This window comes from Euprymna scolopes, chromosome 15 (assembly GCF_053919585.1).
Source record: "Euprymna scolopes isolate OS-2025 chromosome 15, ASM5391958v1, whole genome shotgun sequence".
Lineage (NCBI taxonomy): Eukaryota > Metazoa > Mollusca > Cephalopoda > Sepiida > Sepiolidae > Euprymna > Euprymna scolopes.
Genome location: NC_136496.1, coordinates 45,940,708 through 45,963,147, shown reverse-complemented (window position 1 = coordinate 45,963,147; position 22,440 = coordinate 45,940,708). Strand labels below are relative to the sequence as shown.

Genomic DNA, 22,440 nt, shown 5'->3' with positions numbered 1-22,440 from the left:
AATTTTAGATTAGCATATCCCATTAACAAATTCATTGACTTTTGCTGAGTTTTAATTACTTCCTCATATTTTAAATTTTCCCTTGTTTAAATGTATGTTTAATAAATCAACTGTACATAAAACTAATAAAGAAATTCTAGCTCATTCATGGGCCTGAAATCACTTATTCCCATATGACAAACTAATCAAACTGACTTCCCTCTCATTTTACTCACGTTTACAGAATAAATTTAGTTTATTTGGTTATTAAATTATGGTTACAACAAATACTATGATTTTTAAACATTGACAATATATATGTTTTTATTACTAATTATCAAAATAAAATAAATTATTTTATTTCATTAAAATACTGTATGGGCAACTTTCTATTTTTAGAATATATTTTTTAAATGTTTTTAAGAACATTTAATAAAATAAAGAAAATGTGAAACGTTCATCTTAAAATATTAACCAAACTCGTTTTATTCAACTTCAACAATATGCACTATAGAATTCGAGTCTAAAACACTTTATATGAGAAATGTGAAGTTTTACTCTGTTTTTTTATTTTTGGTTGTTTTTTTTTATTTATTTTAACCATGTTCTGCTTTATAAGAGAGTTGTGTAACCATGCTCTACTTTAGATGATGCAGTCTGAAATTGTTTCATAAGAAAACGGCACAGTATTTCTCTGATGATAGAGCTGATTATATTCACAGGAGAATCGTGTGGTTTTACTCTGCTTCATAAGCGAATGGTATAATCATACTCAGCATTAAAAGGAATGTTGTAGACTTAATCTGCTTTATAAGAAAATTAGTCAGCATTAGAAGAAAATGAAATATAGTTTTTCTCTGCTTTAAGAGAATGGTGTAGACTTAACTACTCTGCTTTATAAGCAACTTATGTAGTCATGCTTTATTTTATAATAAAGTTGTGTAGTGTTCTTCCGCATTATAAACGAGTTGTTAAAAGCCATAATGTGTTTGATAAAAGAATTGTGTTATCATTATTTACTTAATAAAGAGTTTCCTTATCCTGCTTTATTCAATTAAAATGAATATACTTTTGAACTTTTGTTAGAATTTATATTGGTGTTCCCCCGATTGTACCTTTCGTCGGAGCAAGAAAGACATTTTGTCATTTGGAGAGACTTCGGCCACCATGTTGCTTACAATGGGGAGTGGTAAGATTCAATTATATTTTTATTTTCTCATCTTGTCTAGTTTTATCTTATTTATAATTTAACTATAATTTAACGATATTGTTTTTTCTGAGAATGTTAAATAAAAAATCAATAAAACTCATCATGAAAATTGGGTAAAATTTAACCCTTATACGCAATTCCCCCACCACACAAAAAAATGTACTTTTTCTAAGGCGATTAAATGTAAACATCTTGAAATCTTGAAGATCAGATTTTTTTGTAGAGTAAATTTTGTAAGTGTGTGTTATTTATTTATTTATTTTTTTTTTTTTTGAGAAGAGTAATAATCTGGGATATTTTTTGCTGAAAATATTAACATGTAATAAAAAAATTACTTTTCATAATTTACCATGTAATACTCTATAGTCTTTGTTATTCATAATTGTAATAATTAATGTTTCTGATCAAACCTTAATGGGTAATTTCATAGAAAATCATTCAGAAACATTTGAAAATGTCTCCATACCTTTCAAATTTTCTGTAAACTTTTTTCCAGTTGTTGGTATCATAAAAACTAGACAGTCCTGAAAATTTGAGCTTCTAACTCCAAGCAGTTTTTAATTTAAGATTCCAGGTACGTTGCTAAAGTCTGTGAAATCATGACATTAAAAAGTGGCATTTTTTTGTGAACGAAATCAATTCTGGATTATTTTGACCGTATATACAATTTTTTTTTTTTCATAATGAATCCAAAAATCATATGTAAAAAACCTTTAAAAATCAACTGTTTTTTTTATTATTATTATTATACATGCTTACCTAAGTTTGGGTGTGAAACTACCAAACCTCAAAAACGCATGTGGCACTATTAGAAAATGAAAGTTTTCTTTTTTATGTGTGCTCTACACAGTTTGAACTTTCATCCAAAAATGGATTCTTGTTCTTTCTTTTTGAACTAACGCTTACAATTTAACTTGAAAAACGTTAACACACATTATGACCATACAATTTTGCTGTTTCCACTGAAAGATAAGTAAATCGAAATTTATAAGATTCATTTTTTCATTTTGATATATTTAATTTAAGGCATAGACAGAAAACTGCTTGGAGTTAGAAGCTCAAAATTTCAGTCTAGTTTTTATAGTACAACAATTGAGAAACATGAGTTATGATTTGACATGGAATTATCCTTGTATAAAAATGTCAACGTCATAAAAGAAGAGATGCCCTTTGTTAACCTTACCTCTCACCTAATCTTCAGGTTAGCAATATAAAAAATAAATCTGGAAATAATATCTCGTCTTTGGAGAATCAATAATGGCTGAAAACTGGAAAAATAAACAAAATACTGGTAGAAATTCACCCAATAAGTGTCAAGTCAGCCATGATATTGTTTAACTTGTTGCAGAGAGTGGCAATCGACTGTACAACTAACAAAGTAGACACAAGACAAAAAACAGCGATAGCAAAGAAGGATGATAAACACAGATGTTCAGTTTAGGACGGGCGTTTTATTGTTACCAAGAAAAAAAAGATAAAGTGTACAGCAATGAATCAGCACGAGCAAGTAATGGGCATCTTGTGAGATTGAGATTTTGGAGTGTTGCAGGTACAAACTAGTAGCTGGATGTCAGTGAGCACTGGAACAGGTAGCTGGACGTCAGTGGGTCGCATGAGCTCGTGGCTGGAAACGTTGGAGCTCCAGAAGTGAGCTGGGCAGCCGCTGGAGTAACTGCAGGAGTAAGCTGGAGTCGTTAGAAGCTCTAGGAGTGAGCTGGAATTGTTGGAAGTGAGCCACAGTTAAAGCAGGTTTCAGGAACTTTAGTGGCAAGTTATAACTGGGAGTCACAGGAGGTAGGCAGGCATCAGTAAAAAGTGGACTGTGTATCGCATTCTGCCACCCCTGGTCCCTATGGCGACTGGGAACGACGCCTTGACAAGAGTCAAATCGAGATGAGAGTCCTCCTAACTCCTGAGCTGAACTGAGGATTTGCTATGAAAGCCGCTGACTTTATGGAGAGCCGTTTGTGCTACAGGCTCCATGGTGCTGCTAAACAAAGAATGACTATAATTAATTTCACGCCGTACTACTTACAGTCAAAAATGTCTTCATGTTTATTGACAGTATTTATTTTAATCTAGGTTCAAAATAATAGTCCTTTGTTTTTTTAGTTTTTTGAAAGATAAAATTTTTGTGTTTTCTCTTTGCTGTTTGAAAATAGTTGTTGTTAATTTTACACATTGGGGTCATGACGTATTTTGAAGAGCGTAAGTTTCAACTGATGGTGTGTTTTTGTTTACAAACATGGGAGTCGTTACCTAGTAAACCATGACCAACTTATGAATGGAACACAAGTTCTTTTACGATAAGTTTTGTGTATTTTAACATATTTGAAGCTTTTATTAAGCTTCAAATATGTTAAAATACACAAAACATATCCAGGTAGGTAGAAGAGTACCTTATCTTTCCTTTGGTAACATTTATTTGTTATATATTTGAATTTTTCACCCATTTATCATTTGTTGGCTTCTCTACTAAATACCCCAAAATTCTGTTTTTTATCTGAACTATAGAATTCGTGCTATGCGAAATGTTTAAGAAGAACCGGATGTCATTTTATTTTTCCAAGAGAATTTTCTTATAAAATGTACCATATAGGCAAATACTCAAAAGTAGGGCTTTGAACCACAATTTGGTTGAAATCAACAATTCAAAAAAGTTCATTAAAGCTTCGATTCATTTTGATTGAGACTTTTGTGAAATTTACAAAATGTATTTTAGAAAAATGGTTAAGATGTATTATGTTTATTATATGATTATTATTTATGAAATTTACAAAAAGTATTTTAGAAAAATGGTTAAGATTCGTTTTTAAAACAAAATCACCATTATCACGTTAAAGTTTTAAAAATAAAAACCAAATAACCAAATATTCTGTAGTGATTTTTAGCAAAAGAAATCGTTCTTGCTTACTGAATGTTGGAGAAATACTGAAATAAAGCATAGAGAAGAATGCACTGAAGACTGGTAATTATTGCCACATGCATTAGATTATAATACAAGAAATAGCTTTGCAAAACTGATTGTGTTTGTGGCTAAATTAAAAGACGTGTGTCACTGTAATATCTAAAACAAAACTATTTCATCTAAAATGGAAAAACAGTTCCTTATGGTGTAGACAGGGCAGGGAATACATTTAAAAAGGGGACGAATAAAAGCTTTTCACCGAAGTTTGTCAAAATTAACCGCCTGTTGATTAGTCAAGGAGAATTGTCATGCTCAATTAGATACGACTGTTTCAGAATACGAGGAGGTAATTCATTGTCACAATGAACAAATGGGTAATTAGCGGAACAGTTTTTTTTATATAACTGTGCATTTTTCTTTTCTTATAGTTGAAATATGACAATTGAATTGATAAGCATTGAAACTGATTTGATCAAAAGTATCTTTTGTTTTTAGGATTGTGCTCATTGTTCATTTAAGAATGCGAAGGATACTCGTTGGCACCAACAACTAATCATTTTAATCGCTGAGAATGCCCATGGTGGCATTTATAATTTTATTGTTCCACTACGACAACACTTTCTGGACAAAGAAGCTCTGAGGCCTATTATTCTGCTCTTGGAACAAGAGTAAGTACACAATTCAATTTGAAACAGCATTCGTATTACATGTTGGGTTACTTACGCTGTATAAAGATATAAGATATGATATCGTCAGAATCGTCCAGACAGCTGGAAGGAAATACTGGAAAGTGCTGAATGAAAGTTTCGAAATTTTTTTTTATGCAAACACTGGTCAATTTTTTCAATGTAAAATATATTATTTCTGTTGGTACAAAGCTAATTCAACGGAAACAATTGAAAATGACAACAATTTCAATTAAAACTTAACTGAAAACTAAAAACAATATACTTGAATAATTATGGGACAAATTTTACCAAACTTTTACAAAATTAAAATTTTAATCAAGAAAAATATTCATTATTAGGTAAGTTTCATGAATAATTTTTTTTGAATAATAAACAACTGATAGTAAAAAAAAATGCTTTTATTTTTTATATGATTTTTTCTTTTTATAAACCAATGATAGCAAACAAATGTTTTCTTTATGACTTCTTGTATTATATAATCACTGCCTCAATAATAATAATCAACACACGTCCAGAATTAGGAGCATGCCTTTTCCACAAGTGCCAGTGGGAGCTCGGTAAATACTCAGTGGATGGTGGCGATCAGATTAGCTTTGGTGTTGCGGGAGGTCATGTTGGTGATGTTCTTGACGTATGACCAAACGAAGTAATCCAGCGGGTTCAGGTCGGAGGAGGAGGGGAGGGATCATTGAGAGAAGGATACAAAGTTGTAACACTCCATATGAAGGGCTGACGTTTAATCCTGCTGCCACACCCAGAATCTAATTAATTAATTTATTCTAAATTAAATTAATATATTCATGCTTTATTTCATTATATATTTATTGCCGTTAATTGTTGTACCTTTATTTATATGGGGTTTATGTGTTCGTTTAAACAGGAAATTTACCTTTCAGAAAGGTTTTTTCCATAACACCCACCCCCGCTAAACATACATATATACACACGTCTAGGGCGCACACACACACACACACACACACACACACACACACACACACACACTCTCTCTCTCTCTCTCTCTCTCTCTCTCTCTTCCTCTTTCTCTCTCTCTCTCACACACACATACACACACACTCATACACACACACACCCTCTCTCTTCCTCTTTCTCTCTCTCTCACACACACATACACACACACTCATACACACACACACACGCGCGTTTTCTTCCTTCCATAATCATAATCTATTGACGTCGATTATTAAGTTGTGTTTTTAAAATTTGAAACTCTGAGTCTTAAACGCTCGTTTAACGTTTTTTCTCCATTTGTTCACTTTGCGTTGTTTTCAGTTTTTTCAATGTCGCTGATGAATTTACGCTGACTTTTTCCAACCTCTTCTGGTTGATGAAACCAATGGTACGACCTTGAAATATGTATATATAGTGTTGTAATAAATATTGTATCTTCAGCGCAAAGCTATTTATAATACAGCACTTAAACATAGTGGGTACAAAAACATAGATATAAAATATAAAGTCACTAGTACTAGCACGAATAGATCTATAAACCGTAATAGGAAAATGATCTGGTTTACACCTTCCTTCAATCTAATGCTAAAAACAAAACTTGGCACCAAAATATTACAACTTATTAACAAGCATTTCCCACCAAATAATATGTTAAATAAAATTTTTCATAAAAATACATTAAAATTAAGTTATAGCTGTGGTGATAACTTAGAAAGAATCATAAAAAAACATAACAGAAGAATATTAAGAATGAATAATAGAGAAAATATAAATATTAGTGATAATGCAGTTATGAATAAATGTAATTGCCAAAAACCCGAGGATTGCCCCATAAAAAATGAATGTTTAACTCTATCAGTGGTATACCAGGCTAAAATATTCCCAGTGGAAAACTCGAGGGATGAAAAATTCTACATAGGTAGTACGCAAATGACATTCAAAAATAGATTTTATGAACATACACGTTCGATGAATAATCAAACGTATGAAAAAGACACCTCGTTATCGTTACATTACTGGAAACTAGTTAGGGAAAACAAAACACCAAAGATAGAATGGAAAATTATTAGGAAAGCCAATACTTGCCACTCATTAAACTCGCCATGTCCGTTATGCCTATCAGAAAAACCTGAGATAACAAGGTTTAAGGACTGGGACAAACTATTAAATATCAAACAAGAAACTGCTATATCTTGCAAACATTTCAAAATACATGCGCTTAAAGAACTCTAAGCTATGAAGATCTGAACTGCTGCAATAATAACAACCCACATCCTACTACAGAAAAAAGAATGTGAGATCATGATTATGATTACATAAGTTCTATTAATATTCTATTTTCTCTAGGAGTGTAATATTACTAATCTGAAAAAAAATAATTGTATAAATATATCTAAACCAAACAAATGATCAGGAAGTTAGGCGGAATTCTAAATAATATATGCACGTGGATGTGTATATATATATATATATATATATATATATATATATATATATATATATACGTGGTGTATACTTTATTACATAAATTTTTGACGATTAATTAATATAAAGTTTATAGCATATTAAATTAACTATAGAAAATTAACTATAACTAAAAGAAGAAATAGTATCACAGGGCAACAGATGCACAAAATCGTAGTTATATGATACATATATGTATGTGTGAGTATATAGTTGTGTGTATGTGTCTATATGGGTGTATGTTTATATGTATGTGTGTGCCATTGTACCTGTATATATGCATATTTACGTGTATATTTATGCATGTACATATATGTCTGTGTGTGTTATGTGTATATTGTGTATATATCTCTGTGGGTTTATGTGTATATGTATATGTATATGTGTATCTGTATGTATGTGTATATATAATGTATATATATATGTATGTGTATGTGTGTATGCATGTATATGTGTATATATATATATGTATATCAAAAGGTAAATGGGATTCTAATATATAAGTTTTAGGTTTGTCTTTAGGTATTTTAAACTTTCTAATCGATGGTTTATTAGTATTGGTATAATCACATATTTTTTTATATTCCTTTTTGTCTATGTATAAAATGCCATCCTTCGTATTTCTTTGTTCTTACAGTAAATATTTCCTTGCAAGCTTACGTAGTGAGTCATAATGTTGAAAATACGCTAATTTTGATACTAACTCTTGATTAATCACAGTTAGGTCTGCATGTATGTCAACGATAATGATTTATATGTTTGCATATATATGTGTGCATGTGGGTGGGTATATGTAGATATGTATGTGTATGTGTGTGTATGTGTGTATGTATATATATATGTATGTATATGTATATATATTTGTACATGTATGTATGCCTATGTGTGTATTAGTATGTATCTGTTTATGTAAATGATTTAATTATCTAGATAAATAAATCATGGCTTTATATATGCTTTGTTAACGAAATAGTTTCCTCTGTGTATGTGTGTGTGGATAAATGTGCTGCGTATGTATATGTATATATTTTTATGTATACGTATATGTTATGCGTGTATGTATATGATTATATATGTAGATATGTGTGTGGATGTAAGTACATGTGTATGTATATATATATATATATACATATGTGTATATATATATATATATATATATATATATATATATATATATATATATATATAGAGAGAGAGAGAGAGAGAGAGAGAGATATTGTATGGATATGTATTTACGTTTAGTGTAAATGTATGGATGTATATGTGTAGATGTATATGTATGTGTGTATATCTGTGTATATATGTACGCATTTTATATTATTTGGTTTTCTTACATTTTTATATTTCATATTTCTATGTGTGTGTGTGTGTGTGTGTGTGTGTGTGTGTGTGTGTGTGTGTGTGTGTGTGTGTGTGTGTGTGTGTGAGGAAATATACTAAAGGTGTGCATCCACTCCTTTGTATTTACGTGTATGTATACTTTCGAAATATGCGTGTGTGAAAATCGGAAATATCGTTTTGTCCATACTGGGTGGCCGTTTGGAATTGCTGACCCCTTAAAGCTTGACCGTTGGTTATATGCGACATATTGGAAGACTTCTCAAGTAATTTACAATGCTACACCGGAGAGTAGATATTAATTTTAAGGTTATAAAAAGAATAAACATAAAAATTGTCCCTACCGAAGTTAAGATGAGAAAAAATAAAAGCCTGAGATAAATGGATTGATCAGAGGCCATGCCCTTGCTTATCCTCCCTCAGACCAACCCCATCCTTATTCTATGGCAAGATTCTAATTTTGTAAGTGATATAAGAAAATGTTTTTGTATCTTGAGTTTCAGTTTTCGAGGGAAATTCTTGGCCTGAAGACGTAATCTCCCTAATAACGGTGATTACAGAAACATGTATGCACATATGTAGCCATCAATGTTTGTATAAATAAATTAAATATACCTGTTCTGTTAACTCATTGAGCCCTTTTTGGTAGACACAGGTTGTTTCAACGGATGTACTTCTAGGAAACTAAACTTTATTACCATAATATATATATATATATATATATATATATATATATATATATATATATATATATATATATATATAATCAAGTAGCCACACGAAAACTTTTAGACTTCACTGGAACTTGCATCACTTTATTTTTATTTTATTTTATATTATTTATTTTTTAACTTATTTTGAACATTTTCTAATCCCATTTTCTTTACTTTCAGATCTTTTTATTTGTATTTTTATTTATGTATATTCATATCCCTATTTACTGTTTCTATCTCCTCTCCTTTCTCCATATTGTCTTCTCTTTTTTCCTTTATTCTTTTATTATTGGCTTCTCTTTAATGATCCCCATTATTTCATAGTGGCATATATATATATATATATATATATATATATATATATATATATATATATATATATATACTATTATCTACATACATACTACCCTTCCGATTCACCCTTACATTTTCTTTATTGTTCTGATATTATAATAAAGTTATGGAGATAAAAATTATAATACAGTAATAATTCTGGTAGTGAGATGAACGTTAAAAGTAAAAAAAAATTTAATTCTAAAATATGTAAAAATTAAAAAATTTAAAATTTTATTTAATTTAAAAAGTTAAAAAATACTAGCAAGATAGAGTTACAATCTGGCTTATACAAATGCAATTATGTTCCATGCTTGAATAGCTGAAGAAACAATAATGAAAATGAATTCGAACAATGGGTATAAAAGAAGCAAAAGCCGAAAATAAGAAACAAAACAAACTCTACCCCAACACACACACACACCTAAAATAAAGCAATAATAATAGCACAGCGAGTTGTCCATGATAGTTTCCCAAATTAAATCTTTTAAAAGAAAACACAGAAGAAAGTGATAAGAATCCATTTGAGAGAAAGAGGGATACATAAAGACTCGCCTAGAGATAGGTTAGTTTGGAATGCAATTTCTAAAAGCCAACACATGCAAACATATTGAACAAACATTAAACTACTATTACTACAGCTAGAAGGAGGAGGAGGAGGAGGAGGAGGAGGACGAAAAAGAGGAGGAGAAGGAGGAGGAGCTACAAAAACTCATTCAATGTTTTCTCAAGAAACAAAAGTTACTAAAGAGATTATGCGATCAAGAATAAGCTAATCTTTAATTAAGATTATTTTATCATGCAGTATAGAGCTTTTCTTACAACATTTGGGGGATAAAGATTAAAGCGTATTTGTTGATTTTCTGTCTAGATGTATCGTAACTTATGAATAAAGATAATATTGCAGTATTTGATTTGTTTTCCTTTTCTCATAAAACCAAACATTCGTCACCCATTTAAGTATTTCATAAAAATAATCACTCTAGAATATGAATATGTTGAATAAAAGAATGTTGTGTGGTCAATCAATTGTTGTGGTGTTTACTCTTGAAAATAATTCATATGTTATTGATTTTTCTTTTGTAGACCTGAGAGTGTATTTTTAGAAATCATTGCACATTTCCCATTGGTTTATTGGTTAATAGGGAAGATTTCAAGGTAAGCTATTAAAAATTAAAGAATATCACTTTATATGTTTCAGTTGTAAGCTTCTTTATTTGTCTGAAAGAAGGTGTCCATATTTCATAAACAGTAACAAATAGGACCGCATCTGGTCTAATGGATACCAACACAGACTATGAAATTGGAAAAATTCAATTTTATATCAGATATATTTGGTTCACTTCTCATACAATTTAAGATAACTGCAAACTGTAAACTGTAACGGCATTCATTGAACCAGATTCAAATGAGTTTATGACATCTCGCATCATGGTGCTCCACCTATACTGATCAGAAGCTGATTTCTCAGCCAACCAGCAAAGTATCCTTTTCAAAAAAGTCTCTGTGATGCAAGTAGTGTTGCGTCTTGCACAGATACTTTAGGATTTGATTAGAGAGGCGGATGCATAGGATATGTTACATATCGAAGACTTCAAGTGTATTTATGCAAGGCCAGCTCTCACAGCCGTAGAGCAAAATCAGTGTTTGGTATATCTTTAGGTATTCTAAAGTATGAACCCACTTCAGCTAAGGATAAAATAGTAATTTGTATTCAATTTGGAGACCATAATTTGCTGTCGGTGGTGCATTGTAACATCAAGTAAAAACAAAATAAAAGCTAACTTAGCTAACAGTTAAAATACTATACGGCACAACAAAAATGTCTTCATTATTACAAAACGTTTTCAATAAATTTCTTTATGTTCTCGTTTCCAGTGTGGATGATCTGCTGAGGGCTGGAATCACAAAAGCAAGTCAAATTGTGATTGTGAAAAGAGAAATGACTCAGAATATAACGGAAAGAACACTTATGGATACTGGTACTATAATAGCGGTCCAACAAATATTCAAGTGAGTTTGAATTGAAATTATACAACAATTTGAAAAGACACACGCACACACATATATTATATAAGCTACACAGGAACAATTATTTCATTCTCAATAGAAATCATCAGGCAATTTAGAATTACTTTTGTAGCTAATCAGTGCCTACTCTAACTTCTAACCAATTAACTCATCATTTTCTCACACTACTTATTACTTTTCTTCAGTCAACGTGTATTACTCCTTTAGCTTGAAAGAGATTTTGACGCTCCTCACTTTTAAGTAGGGTGACCTTACTTTGGCACAGGAAAATTGTTACATTTTTCTATTTTTTAAAACCAGTTCCTGTTGGGACGAAAATATAAAATGCTGCAGTCTAGAAAGATTTCTCCTTAACTGACTGAGGAGAGAAAAGATTAAGTATAGTATCGTAACAGAGCACGTATGGTAGCTATATGCAAATACTGAAACGTGGTAATTACGTCATGGTAAGGAAAAAAAGGAAACGACTAGAAAAAGGAGAGAGAGCACGATAGAGATGTGGGTGACGTCACGGCCATAATAAGAAGTCACACGTGGCAGGAGAATGAGGAAATATCGTGGTTACAAAAAAAAGTGGTTTGAGTTATTACTTGTCTTATGTTCTGTGCGACGTAGACTGCATACAACGTGTGAGTCCCATGTGTAAGGTAACATCATCAGAACAGATACAACACTTTGACGTTAATTCTAGTTTTAAAATTAAAAAGAAAAACAAAAAGAAAGTTGCATTTGCACTCGAGATTAACATGAAAAAAGAAAAAAATGTAAATTGTAGAATTTAGAGGGGGCAATTTCATAAACATCTGCCGATTCTCTTAATAAAAGATAGTTGTAGTAGCCCCTACATCAAAGTGGCACCGAGCCTTCATTGGGGTGATTAGCCAAATCCAATCCCAAAAACATTTAAACGCCTAAATTAATGAATGGATCATTATGAATTTTGGAATATACATTCTAAAAACTATGGTGAGTAACACGAGATCACTATTTATTTTTTGTAAATGTTAGCATTTAAAAAATATATAAGTGAGAATTGTTTATGATTGGGATAAAGAAGTAATAAAAGATTACTTTGATAGCGAATTTTGATATTTCTCTTTGGAAATACATTTTATTGCGATAAAAAGCTTGCATTGCTTGATTTATTTGTTTGTAAAATGTAATATTTTTGACAGAATGAGTAATTTATATATTAATAAAATAAAAAAAACAAGGTGTTTCTTTTATGTTGGTATTTTTACATTCGTTGTTTTCTCCATCCATTATTGTCGTTAACCCAAATTAGATAAAAGTGAACTTCTACAAATTATGTTTTTCATTAAGACTGGAAATTGATCGTTTTAAATAGTTTTTTAAAACTAATTATGTCTCTTACTTCAAATTTATTCACAAATATAATGTATTTATGTTTACTGTATTTTGTGAATCTTTCTTCTATGAATCTATTAAATTATTCGTTTTTTTTTTTACTGTTGTTTTTTATTCAATAAATCCAATAAATGTTCTCCCGTCTAGGCTTTTCCCCAGTGCAAACATCCTCACTGAATTAGATCAAGCAACAAACATGAGATTTATGAGCTTCAAAGCTCAGGATCAATATTCGATGAATATTGCAAAATTGGAAAAGGTACTTTCAAGATATTTCTCTTTTTTTTCTATTTTTATATATTTCTCTTTTTTTTCTATTTTTATATATTTTCTTTTTTTCTTGCTTATTAGTACAAATAAACATAAATATAAGTCGATTTATTTGATAGACCTTTTATTTTTTTGTTCCAAAAGATTTTCCCAATTGTTTGATCTACACTTAATTTTTAACACTAAACAAGTACTGCCAGCTTCTACCAGTGCGAGAAGTTTACTAATGTATACGTGTCAGTGTCAATCTACACGATGAGCCACATCTGTCATTATGCATCTATAAAAAAATTCAATAGTAACTTATTCTTCGAAGCATAAAATCTGTAACTTGGATAATCTTTCATCATTGTTTGAAGATCTTAACAACGAATATTGTGCAGACAAAAGCAGATTTTATTTCTGATTGACCCATTTTTATTTTTTACAAGGCAAAAGGGTTAATGTGACAGATAGCTTGTTTGTTAAATGATGAAGAATATTATGAGAGGATAGAAAATGATGAATGACATTAACAAAATGTGATTATTTATGACAACGATTTATGACAAGTATTTGTTGACATTGGATTTGAAGATGAACATGTTGCATAATCTACAGGAAAGCAATCCCATGGTAATGTATTCTGAAGGCGGGAATTCTTGGAAAGAACCCCTATTAATGAAAATCAAGTCTGTTGCTAGGCACACAGATGAAGAAAGTTATGTTCTTTTTAGTTTTGGTAACAAGATGAATTCTTGCTGTGAATGTCTTAAAATAACCTTTTGGAATAATATGCGTAGCTATACTAGCACTTTTCAATATTCCTGTCGTTTAATATGTTTTTAATAGTGAATCATATGGTTATATAGTTTTTAATAGTGAATCATATGGTTATATAGTTTTTAATAGTGAATCATATGGCTATATAGTGAGAGGCTGTGATGTGATGGAGCCAATTGGGTTGTTGCTCCAACGTAATACTCTTCTGACATGTGCATAGAAAAGTTGATCTTTCATTTTATGATAAATCGCTAATCAATGTAATAATGTATAAGATAATACAGAGAAATCACAAATTTAAAATCCGGTGTGAAGATTTAAATCTCTATCTCTACTTATATATGAAAGGCGCTTTTTCTCTGTATACGTATATGCGTGTGAGTTCGTTCCCTATCGATTCCGAAACGGCTGACCCGATTTTTTTTAAAGTTTCATGCAAATGTACTTTATGAGTCTGACAGTGTTCTTAGATAGGCTTTGTATCGAAATGCCTCTGATAAGTATCGAAAATTGATAATCAAAAATTTTGATTAAAGAAGGCACAGTTCAATTTTGACCAAAGTTAACACCCTTATACAGCCTAACATCACAAGTGCATTTGAGAAGTTTTATCGCTGCACAAGCAGAAGGGGCCAGGTATAAAATCAACTGTAGGTTCTTTGATAAGACAAAAGTGTATTCGAAATGAGTGTTTCTGTTTAGAACACAATTGGACTATAATACTTGACTTTTGTATTTTAAACTTTAATTTCATAATTTTATAAAATCAACAGTAGGTTTTCTACAATAAAATGTAGACTACAATGTGTTGTGGACTACGTTTTGTTGTACATAGGCATGTGAAGATTCCTCCCGGTGCACTGTGATGGGTCCCCGATTGGAGCGGACAATCAATCGATTTGATTAAAACATGGGTGATTTCCCAGATTTTGATTGAAAAATGGATTATATTGATTTCGATGACAATAAAACTATTGAAAGTGTGGAACATTCGTTAATCCTCATTCAATCTCGGCAACGTTGGGTCTCCCTGCCAATCTAAAAATAATAACAAATGGCCAAGAAGAACACAAAAAAGTGTTTCATGTCAAATGATTCTCACCGATTTGATCACTTTTATTTATATTTATTCTCATAAGAATACATGAGAATAATTTTATGTCTACAGATTAAGGAAGCTGCAAGATCAGCAGTGTAGCCTGTTTATTTTCCTGCCAATTAGTCTTGCTGACTTCATAGCAATGTCATGTTTATAGCAATGTCATGTTTACATATGTCTAATTTTTTAAATCTTTTTTTACCATTTCGATAGTTCTTTCCACCAATTCATAACATTCTGATGAGAAGATGTTATCAAAACCCATTCTCTGGTGAACTGCCTAAAAGTATGTCATATTGGGATCTATTTTCACTTATATATTCCAACATCGATTTCAGATCGACCTAAATCACAACTTGCCTTATTCACCCATTGTGCATTTTCTTTTTAAAAGAAAACTGGGAATGGCATTTGGTTACTAGAAAGCATGTTCACCTTGCCATTTTTAAAAAATGATTAGTAGATTCATCTACTTTCTATGATCTGAATTAGATTCCATGTGATTTCGTGGTTTTCTTTTGCTCAGTAAGTTTTCGTCATGTGAAGTATTGATGATTTCTTCGATGCCTTTGTTTATTCATTGCTAGTAGATGAACGTTTTTGGATCTTAGGATATTATTCTATGCTTTGATGTGATATTTACAGTATTGCACTCTTATTTCAGTATTGCACCCTTATTTCAGTATTAAGTATTCATCAAAATTGCTATATAACTAATACTTTTAATATATATAAATAATAATTGTAGAAGATATACTTGTAATATCTAAATGATAATTTAGTATATAAAATAATATTGTTATAATATAAATAACCTTTTATTATATATGAATAATAAATTTAGTACGCACTGTCTACAATGTTGTAAGCAGCACGGTGAAGGGAGCGTTTTGTTTTTGCTCTGAAAAAAAAGAACTTTGCACTTTTTGGATTATTTTGTTATATATATATATATTTTTTTTTTTTTTTGCCGGATATTTTTTTTTTCTTTTTGACCGGAGATTATAGTTGTAGGTAATTATTAACAGGAAAATTGGCGCTAGTCTAGATTAGCACTTCTAGCGAAAAACAAAAATAAAAAAAAAGGCAAACCTTTATCGTATACCTACTTATCACAGAATGAAGATGGTTGTAAAACCTAGTTTTCATCGCAATGTCGTAGCTGTTTTTTTTTTGTTTTTGTTTTTTCAGCGCTATCTTTTAAATAGCATTTTCGTGTTTAATTAAAGTTTTACGATATCTGTTTTTATTAAATTGTTAGATGAAAGTACAGAATAGTTACACAACACCCTCCCGTCCCCAGAATTACTTACTTTCTAAATAATAACATTATTATTTCAGCACGGATCAATAAGTGCAAACCATTCTCATTGGTTGTGTGATTTCACCTGTACATGTGCAATCCGTATTATATCCTATATTTATTAGCGTGGTGGGGGGGGGGGGGTAAATTTCGGCGCCTTACTTACGGAACAACGGTTAATTAAACTGCAGAAACATCTGTTAAACTACACAGATTCTATAATTGAATCCCCCGAAAAAGAACGGAAAACATAAAAAAATGTTTTTGTAAACTCGTGAAAACTTTTTTAGATCAATAGATCTAGTATAAAAAATTAAGTAACCAAAAGAAAAAAAAATGAAATGAACCACTTTTTTTAAAAGAACTTTGTTATTTCATATGTCCGCTAAAGATTCCTCTGCAATGTGATAACGCGAAGTAAGATTCTGTAATATAGAAAATATCATTTATTTTTAAAGTAAAACAAAAAAGTTATTTCTCAATTCCAAATAAATCAGAGCCTGGTCCGTTTCGTTTCGTTAGGAACCATTGTTTCTGTCTATGTGGACGCCTTTTGGGTGTTGTAAGTCTTTTACGGATTTTTGTTGTCACAAGTAAACAAATGTTAAATGTTATGATTTAGGAAGAGAAAAATCTAATTCACTTCTGAAGTATGATTGTTTCGCAAATAAACAAAAGAAGTCGTGTACGTACGCACCGAACTTTGGCACAAGTAAACAAATGATTAAACATAGGTAAGATGTAGTAATTTTTAAAAAATAGCATTAATTTTAAAAGTAAGCTTCTGTAGCATAAAAAATATCATTTATTTATAAAGAAAAAATGTTAAGAGTTTTTAAAAGAAATAATTTCATAAATTTCATAATCTATACGGATGATAATGGCGGCATGTCTTATAGCAGTGAACTGTTCGTGTAATGGGGGAATAACCGAATAGCGAAATTTTAGGATGTATACTTCTCAGCCAATTAGCTGGACCGGATTTATGGACGGTAGAAATCATTATTTGTCTAGAATGTAGGTGGTATGTGCGATTGTGTAGGAATTCCGTAGTCAAGTCAGTTAATGACGGGTAAGACCTGGTAAAGCAGGAAATGTATAAATGCACATGGTGTAGGATGGGATCGTAAGAGGATTTGTGGAAGTGGGGGTGTAAATCTAGCTACTTCTTCTGTAGGTTATGACGATGATGAACATGACGCTCATCGAAATAAATGTAATGTTTTAATAATGTGTATGAAATTGCGTTCTATAGTCAAATAAGGTAATGGATAATGACATAAACATAATAAATTTTTATGTGCCATCTGTTCTTGTCAACCTAGGGTAGTTGCTTCCAAAGGAGAAAAAATGCATCTCTTTTATTATATACAAGATAATAATTTTAGTATATATAAATAATAATTTTTATATATATAAATAATAATTTTAATATATATATTAATAATATTTATTTATTTATATAATTATAATACTATTTATATATATAAATAATAATTTTAGTATACATAAATAATACTTTTAATATATAATCATAATACTTTTTCTATATATAAATAATAATTTTAATCAATCTAAATAATATTTTTAATATATAATTAAACCATAGAGAATCGTGACACAGTGGGTAGAGATATTGAAACTCTATGGTCCCAGGTGAGCATTGTCCGAAGATAGCAGTTTCAATCTTACCCAAAGCCGGCCAGAGGCTTAGTTGGCCAAAATGTGGTGAGACGAAAAACAACTGTGGAAGGCAGTAATTGCTAAGAATGCAATTAAGAGATTCGGAGTTCTTATCCCGTCGTGGTTACCACCTGATGAATGCCAGTGGAATAGCTAGCCGAATTGTCGTGAAACAACAACTAAAAAAAAATTAGGATAATAGTCCGCAATAAATAAATGAATAAATAATACTCGTCTCAATAATGAATTCCAATTAATTAAATAATATAAATAATACTTTTAATATATTAATTATATTTCTTATATATATAAATAATAATTTTATTTTATATAAATAATAATTTTAATATATATATATATAAATATTTTTAATGTATAAATAATACTTTTAATATATAAATAATAATTTTAATATATATAAATAATAATTTTAATATATATAAATAATAATTTTAGTATATATAAATAATACTTTATATATTTATAAATATTACTTTTAATATATCCTGTATAAAATATTTTGATTGCAGAAATTTCTCTCTGGACTAAATTTCCGTTTGTTTGCAATAACAGATGCCACACACAAATTTATTATGTCTAAACTTTTACCCACTATCTTCTGTGACTTTTGATCGCCGTTACAGACACATTTATTCATTATAATAAAATCCTACCTTACTTCCTATGAGCGACATCATCACGATTGCCAAGATCTATAGACGAAGTAGTTCGTATGTTCCCCTCTACCTGAAAAGTCCTCCCACTCTCCCAGTCAAGACCGGGTAAATAAAAATAACCATTATAACTGTATTGATCTGACACCCTTATTAGCTGGATTAAACACTCATACACATACAACTACCATTACACTTCACTATTTGAAAATAATGATTTCTGCTTATTCTCATTTACTGTGACCATGAAATTCTATTATTCTGAATTATACACAATCATACAAAAAACAAACACGTCAGCCCTTAATCAATATGGCTGCTCAATCGCCACGCATTATTTTAAATCATGTATACTTTTCTATCATCGCTTTTCCTCTATTTTACAGACTACTGTTTACAAAAATTAACCATAACATTTAGCTTAAAGTTACACAAACAAAATAGTCGTAACTTTCGTATAAATAAGTTAGTGCAGTTACCTCAGGTGATGTTTACATCTACTGCAAATACCGTTGCTTCGTTGGTTTAGCATCGTAAATTATACCATTTTACATTATTTGGATTAGCATTGTTTACATATTGCTACATTAAAAAAATTACGTCGTAGCTTTCTTTTTATCATATCTGGTTTCAACATCCTAAATTATGCGATGCCAAAATGAATTGATCTCTTAGTAAATAATTAAAAACTGTTTTCTGTAACCGAGTATTAACAGAAAACCACAAACCACAGATACTTATATTACATGTTTATTTACCCCAAAAGCAGCAGCCCCTTTACTTTGATTTAGCAGTAAGTGATACGGTACGGTTTTTCCAAACAACAAACCAACAATAATTCCAGTTGCTGAAAACATTTACAAAATAATCTGTAGCAACTATTACATTTTTTTTTTCCTTTATGTTATGTTATGATAACGTTTGTAAAACATTTGTCTTCTACATTAAAAAAAAATAACAAAAGTTCGTTCCAGTTTTCTTTAATGATTTGATTTAATAAAATATATCGTTCAATCGAGCGTCAAAACTTATGAGATGATAACATGAACGAATATCCGGTGGGCGTTTAGGAAATTGACCCCTCCCCCTCTAAATCACACAATTTACACTTTATTCAAATTAATCTCATCGATTACAAACTTACCTTTCAGATTTAAAAATTTCCTATTATTTTTAGCAACAGAGATCAGTTTCCAATTCTAATGTTCTACAAAATTGAACATGTACTTTGTGGCCATCACTGAGAAAAATATTGTGGCATGATTTTTCTCAACCTTATAATTAAAAAATGATCCTGGACGATAAGTCATAATTTTTTTTTTTTTTTCAATTTTTTTTTTAAATTTTTTAAATCTGAAAGTTGCATTTGCACTCGAGATTAACATGAAAAAAGAAAAAATGTAAATTGTAGAATTTAGAGGGGGCAATTTCATTCTCTTAATAAAAGATGGTTGTAGTAGCCCCCTACATCAAAGTGGCCCCGAGCCTTCATTGGGGTGATGAGGCAAAAACAAAAAATTATTTTCCACTTTCGAAATCATAAAAACTATTTCTTTTTATATAAAACACATTTTCACACTGTAAGCCTGAATTACGTCCAAATAAATTATCATTTTCATTACTTCTCAATCAGTTTGTATTTGACTACATTTACACCAGTTTTTTTGTTTTTTTACTTTCTTTGTCTGTCAAATAATTTTCCCTTTATTACATTGCCTACGGATAAACTTATTTGTTATATATTGGTTTTTGTTTTTATTTTTTTTAATATAGTTGTTTTTTGTTTAATTCTCTTCTCAGGAATCATTTTCCACACTGCTTAGACATTTTTTAGGTACTTTTTTCACCTTAACACCAACTACACCATTTCCATTAATTGGTTTTACACTCTGCTGAAAAAGACAATCTATTTTAACTTTGGCGGAGAAGTAGTTTTCGAGATATAATAACATGCATTATGCACTGTTGCATTATTCATTGTTCTACACATGTGTGATAAAAAAAGTGTACTTCTCTCTGCACGACACTGCCACCTACCCCCAATTTTTTTTGTTTATAGTCTTTGCGGGTGGGTTTGCTGACAACATGTATCAAGGTTGAACTTGGGACAAATACTTTGACAGTTCTCCCCCCCTTCACTCATAAAATTGGGTGCCTATTCCAAAAGCCGTCCCTACCATGGTGAGGTTGGTTGCGTCTATTTCATACGACGTTCTTAACATGAGGAGGTTGGGGATTTCTATTCCGAAACCCATTCTTAACATTAGGACAGTGGAGATTGACCACCAACAACACTCATAGTTTATTTTTTATGAGGATGGGACATACTTCCACCTGGCAACACCGGTTAATGGGTCCTGCTAGTAAATAATAATTTTAGTAATAAGTATATATAAATGATACTTTTAATATATATAAAATATTTTAATATATAAATAATAATTTTGATATATATAAATAATACTTTAAACATATAAATAATACTTTTAATATAAATAAATAATATTTATACTTTAGATAACTCACTGTTTAAAAAAAAGAACGTCCTTGATAAATTTCACATTAACTGTTTTTTATTCCAAGGAATGTTTCTATTTATTATTTTATTATTTTATTAATATTTATAGTTTTCTCTTTTTAAATCTTTTTAAAATCAAGTAAACCACTTTTCTCAGGGGCGGTTGAGGGTATTAATACAATATTTAAAGTATCGTGTGATTAATCTTACACTAAATACGGGGGCTGTTCTATTTTGCATTCATGCCTTGAAATTTTCATCTCTCTGTTGCAGATATTGACGGTGTGAGACGATAAGAAAGCAACCCCTATCATGGAGGTGCGTCAGAAACAGAGATGCGTCATTGAATTCCCAACAAAAATGCATTGAGAATGGTGTTGACTATGTAGAAAAATAAAGTATGGAGTACAAAAGGTCGCTCATTTTGATGGTGCCACTTCCGTCTTCATAGCTCCTCAACTGTTTGAGTTAAAAAAACATAGGAGGCTTTACTTTTAGAACGAATCTCACCAAATATCTTAGGGAATAACGTTCCAGTAATGAATTGAAAATCTTTTATTTTTCTTAGAATGATATTGTTTACAATTGATGATCCTTACCTTGATTGTTATTACAATAATGTTGATGGGATGAACTTCTACAGTTGGACATCCTAACTGAACATCTTGCTCGTATTATTTAGATTTTCAGATTTTCGTCTTAAGTGTTACTTTCATAACATTTTGGTCGAAGAAACCTTTAACCTTCTTCATTTAGGTTCATCTAGTTGAACTCAGGAATCTGCACGGAATTTCGAATGGAACCCTTTATTAAATCAACGAAGGTGGTATGCTCTCTTTCCATCAACTATGACTAGATAGAAGTCTTAAGTAATTCACATATAGTATTTTGAGTGTTGAACTTTTCAACCTCTAAAAAAGTGTCACTTACAACTGAATTTTACCAAGCACTTTATCTACTACAGACAATTCAAGTATGAATTTTAAGAGCCTTAAACATATTTTTGTGTTTATCACAATACATCACGATTTATATATATATATATATATATATATATATATATATATATTATATTATATTGTATTATATTATATTTAATAAATTGTTCTCATATTGTGTTAAATTCTAT

General features: G+C 30.3%; 1 protein-coding gene across 20 annotated transcripts in view; it reads left to right on the top strand.

Moving 5' to 3' along the window:
• The window catches only part of LOC145293809 (potassium channel subfamily T member 2-like), a 659,145-nt gene that overhangs the window by 594,984 nt on the left and 41,721 nt on the right, over positions 1-22,440 (top strand). For all 20 annotated transcript variants that reach the window (XM_080140398.1, XM_080140404.1, XM_080140403.1 and 17 more), the window contains 5 exons: positions 1,066-1,168; positions 4,593-4,765; positions 10,690-10,761; positions 11,482-11,616; positions 13,150-13,261. In XM_080140398.1, the coding sequence (XP_079996524.1) occupies positions 1,066-1,168; positions 4,593-4,765; positions 10,690-10,761; positions 11,482-11,616; positions 13,150-13,261 (595 nt within the window). The remainder of the gene's footprint in view (positions 1-1,065; positions 1,169-4,592; positions 4,766-10,689; positions 10,762-11,481; positions 11,617-13,149; positions 13,262-22,440) is intronic.